This window comes from Pinus tabuliformis, chromosome 5_1 (assembly GCF_031772625.1).
Source record: "Pinus tabuliformis cultivar Carrire ecotype Pingquan chromosome 5_1, CPIR1, whole genome shotgun sequence".
NCBI lineage: Eukaryota > Viridiplantae > Streptophyta > Pinopsida > Pinales > Pinaceae > Pinus > Pinus tabuliformis.
The window spans coordinates 220563928-220568103 of record NC_142305.1 but is presented as its reverse complement, the minus strand read 5'-3'; the positions used below and the strand labels follow the sequence as shown (position 1 = coordinate 220568103).

General features: G+C 39.1%; 1 protein-coding gene across 1 annotated transcript; it reads left to right on the top strand.

Moving 5' to 3' along the window:
• The first annotated feature begins 475 nt into the window (after positions 1-475).
• Positions 476-3538, top strand: LOC149164196 (transcription factor VOZ1-like). The gene is made up of 4 exons (XM_089431992.1): positions 476-1145; positions 1546-1710; positions 1832-2333; positions 2534-3538. Exons 1-4 carry the CDS (start codon positions 942-944, stop codon positions 2872-2874), a joined length of 1212 nt encoding a protein of 403 aa, XP_089288118.1. The 5' UTR covers positions 476-941; the 3' UTR covers positions 2875-3538.
• The last annotated feature ends 638 nt before the right edge of the window (positions 3539-4176 follow it).

Below are 4176 nucleotides of genomic sequence, written 5' to 3'. Positions count from 1 at the left end.
AAAGGATTTGGTATTTTATGGGTTTCTGCTACCACAGACTGATACAGAGTTGGCCTCAGCAGATTTTTTTTGGCTTTTATTTCGAGTCCCAGAGCAGTTTGAATTACTTGTGGGTCTTGGATTAAAAACTTGTTATAAGGTTGTAATAAATTGGAGTGTATAGTGGCACTGGTTTTTGAAGATCATTTCTGAGATTGTATGTATATTAGCAGTGGTTTGTGAAGACCTTTGCAAACGTGTATGAATACCTGAGGTGGGTTATTGGGGTTATGTCTACAACATATGCTACTGCTCCCTCATGTGCCAAAAATTTCTATCTTTTTGAAATATTTTTGGTCATCCAAAAGCAAGGGGATTAATGCATTGAAAAGACCGATTCAGGCACCAGTCGATTTTAACAACCTATTGAATACTCGATAATTCAGGCCGAAGATTAGTCAAGCATCTTGCACAGATTATATCAGTGGGTAGCAAAGTTTGCATCAGTGTGGTGTTTTTGGGTTAAGAACACTTGAACATCAGTCATTTAGCAGAGCAGAGTTGATGTGCGAATATCATGAATAGTTCGGGTAGGAATTTATGAAGATCTGCTGAAAGCTGCCTCAAGACAGATCAAGATCAATAACCCAATAGAAATTGTTTTGAAGAAGAGATGAATATGTCTAAGTAACAATTTTGCAGAGGTTGCATGGCAATTAGACCAGTCAAATCAAAGGGATCAGAGTTCATTTCCACTAGAAAATTTATTAAGAAATTTGCAGAGACCAATCTCTGAGAGAGTCTCTAAGGTGTTAAATAGATCATCAAACACCTTAAATGAGGAGCAGTATCTGGTGCTAGTACCGTTTCAGTAAGATTCTTCTAATGTTGTGCATTTCATAGTAGTTTTAGATTGTGCAAGAAGGAATAAGGTTCAGCTAATAGGGAAGAGATCGAAGAGCATGTCAAAATCAACAGCCCACCAGTTACTAAAGACTAAGGCCAAAAATAGGGTTGATGACTTGCAGGGAATGTTCACTGACTTGCAGCAGGCCAGGAAAGAGAGCCGAGTCAGCGATGCAGTAGTTTTGGAGGAGCAGGTTCATCAATTGCTGCGGGAATGGAAAGTCGAGCTACATGAAGCATCGCCTGCTACATCTCTGCTGGTCACTTTCTAACATCCTTTACGAACTTTGCTTATTCTTATTTGTTTTCATTCACTGAAAAGAACGAAGTGTCAATAAATTTTAGAATAATTCCTCGAATTGTGTTGGTAGCCTATTTAAGTAAAGTTTTTAAGCTTCTTGAGTTAATGGATTTCGGTCTTCAGATGAAGGTACCATTGCGTTGTTTCGCTTGTATTTTTTGTTTGTTCTGTTAACTTCTTCAATCTCCATTCAACCTAAAAGATAAAGTACAGAGTTTGCGACAAAGAACAGAATATGTTATTTTGACTCTTGAGAAATCAAACTTCATAATTTTTTTTGTATTCTTACGGTTTGAGATTGATACCAAAAAGTAACATGGCAAATATTTCGATATTATAATTGGGAGTTTGTTATACAGGCAGCGAGCCTATGTTCATCAGATTTGTCTTCTGATATGTGGCGTTTGTTGCAACTTCATGAAGAGGAAGATGATGCTACCAGTGTTCTTGCAGAACCATGCAGCCCCAAGCTTCAGCTTAGTAAAACTATCCATGAAGCTTCTAATCCTGCTAGTCTACAGGAGGTATATGCCTACCCATGAATTAAGAAAGGCGTTTCCAAAGGATTCTTCAGAATCTTAATGCATTGTTGTTGGCAATAATTTGAGATCTTTATGACTAATTTTACATTTTGGTTGTCTTCAGGACTTCTTTGTAGATCACGTGAGTATGCAAGCACAAACCATCGATGGGACTAGTATGTCTGAAAATATTCATGCAGAATCATTACTGCAAAGTATTGATGAGGGCTTCGAAGCAGTGGCTCAGATGGATCGAGATTTTAACCATAACCTATGCCTCTCTTTTGACCCCGATGTTGAGGAAGAAACTATACATGAATTTCAAGGTCCATGCCCTGGAATTTCTCTTCCACCTGTGGCTTTCCTAGGCCCCAAATGTGCGCTTTGGGATTGTCCCAGACCCGCTCAACGATCAGAATGGTGCCCCGAATATTGTAGCATTTTTCATGGGATTGTGGCATTGAATGAAGGCACACCAGGGATTGGACCTGTTTTACGACCTGGAGGAATTGACCTTAAGGATAGCCTTCTCTTTGCAGCCCTTGGTGCCAAAATTAAGGGAAAAGCTGTTGGGATTCCTGAATGTGAAGGAGCTGCAACAGCAAAATCGCCTTGGAATGCACCTGGTATGTTATTCACATTTTGCAGTATGACGTACCTATTATATGTACTTACATGTTTATGAAAAACTACGAAGAAACAGGACTGTGTGCGTCATGGATAACGTGAATTTTTTAGGAGATTTAAGTCTTTAGAGAATAAATTTGTTGATACGTGTGGTCTTACAGTTTCTTCATTGACTGGTATAATTGTCTTATTTTTGCAGAGCTCTTTGACTCTTTTGTCCTTCCAGGTGAAGTTGTGAGGGAGTGGCTCTTTTTTGATAAGCCACGAAGAGCTTTTGAGAGTGGAAACAGAAAGCAACGATCATTGCCAGATTATAGTGGCCGTGGTTGGCATGAATCAAGAAAGCAAGTCATGAAGGATCTTGGCGGGATTAAGAGGTCCTATTACATGGATCCTCAGCCATCAAGTCAGTTTGAATGGCATCTATTTGAATATGAAATGAATAACTGCGATGCATGCGTATTGTATAGGTTGGAGTTGAAGCAGGTCGATTCCAAGAAGAATACAAAGGGGCGCTGGGCTGCAACTCTTGATCGGTAGGCTAGGATACAATCCTTCATAGGAAGCTGGTAAAAATGTCAAATATACCACTAGGCCCACGGGCTGCAGCCCAGTCCAAATAATTGACTGAAATTCTTCAATTCATCACACCATCATAAGGGCTATTACATGGATCCTCAGCCATCAAGTCAGTTTGAATGGCATCTTTTTGAATATGAAATGAATAACTGCGATGCATGTGTATTGTATGGGATGGAGAAGCAGGTTGATTCCAAGAAGAACACAAAGGGGCACTGGGCTACAACCCTTGATCAGTAGGCTGGGATACAACCCTTCATGGGAAGCTCGCAAAATTGTCAAATGTACCACTAGGCCTATGGGCTGATGCCAAATAATTGAGTGAAAAATTTTTAATTCATCACACCATCATGAGGGCTATTACATGGATTCTCAGCCATCAAGTCAGTTTGAATCACATCTTTTTGAATATGAAATGAATAACTGTGATGCATATGTATCGTACAGGTTGGAGTTGAAGCAGGTTGATTTCCAAGAAGAACAGAAACGAGTGCTGGGCTACAACCCTTCATGGGAAGCTGCTAAAAATGTCAAATGTACCACTAGGCCTGTGGGCTGCTGCCCAGTCCAAATAATTGACTGAAAATTTTCAATTTATCACACCATCATGAGGGCTCCAAGTTATGATCCACTCTTGTACTTACACTCAAGCTATCTCGGGAAAAAAGGAGGGATACAATGCCCATCCTTCAATCCATAAACATGCTACATGGTTTTCGTAAATGCATAAAAACTATTGATATCAGAAAGAAACCTTTGGACTCCACGTGAGAGATATTTTTATCTATAACCTCCTAACTAGACTAGGGGAGAAAATGAGAGTCACCAGTCAATCCAAAGGAGAGGTTTACACAAGCAACATCCCAAAACACAGTTTTCCATATGTCAATTCCCTCACACCTCTTCCAAGTTCACAAAAAACCAACTCAAAATCTACAACAATTTGTTGATATTCCCAAGTGGAGGTTAGAATAGGGAATTCTTTCTTGATAAATTTAATTTCTCTGTATATATAGCAAGGCAAGATGCATCTTTCAACCAAGTAAAAGCTTTCATACAATCACACCCAATAATAATCATTCCCATGGGCTTTCTTATCGGCAAAATAAAGAGACAAATCATACTTGATAAACGTGGTTGTTCTATATCTTCAGCAAGGCAAGATGCATGTTTCAAGTTTCAACCAAGTAAAAGCATTCATACAACCACACCCAATAATGATCATCATGGGGGATTCTTATCAAAGAAATTTTTTTATATAGA

Bases quoted from the DNA above. Each gene is read 5' to 3' on its own strand.
- LOC149164196 (XM_089431992.1), top strand. From the start codon at position 942: ATGTCAAAATCAACAGCCCACCAGTTACTAAAGACTAAGGCCAAAAAT. The intron at 1,711-1,831 runs GTATATGCCTAC...GGTTGTCTTCAG, and splicing joins ATCCTGCTAGTCTACAGGAG to GACTTCTTTGTAGATCACGT. The intron at 2,334-2,533 runs GTATGTTATTCA...TTATTTTTGCAG, and splicing joins ATCGCCTTGGAATGCACCTG to AGCTCTTTGACTCTTTTGTC.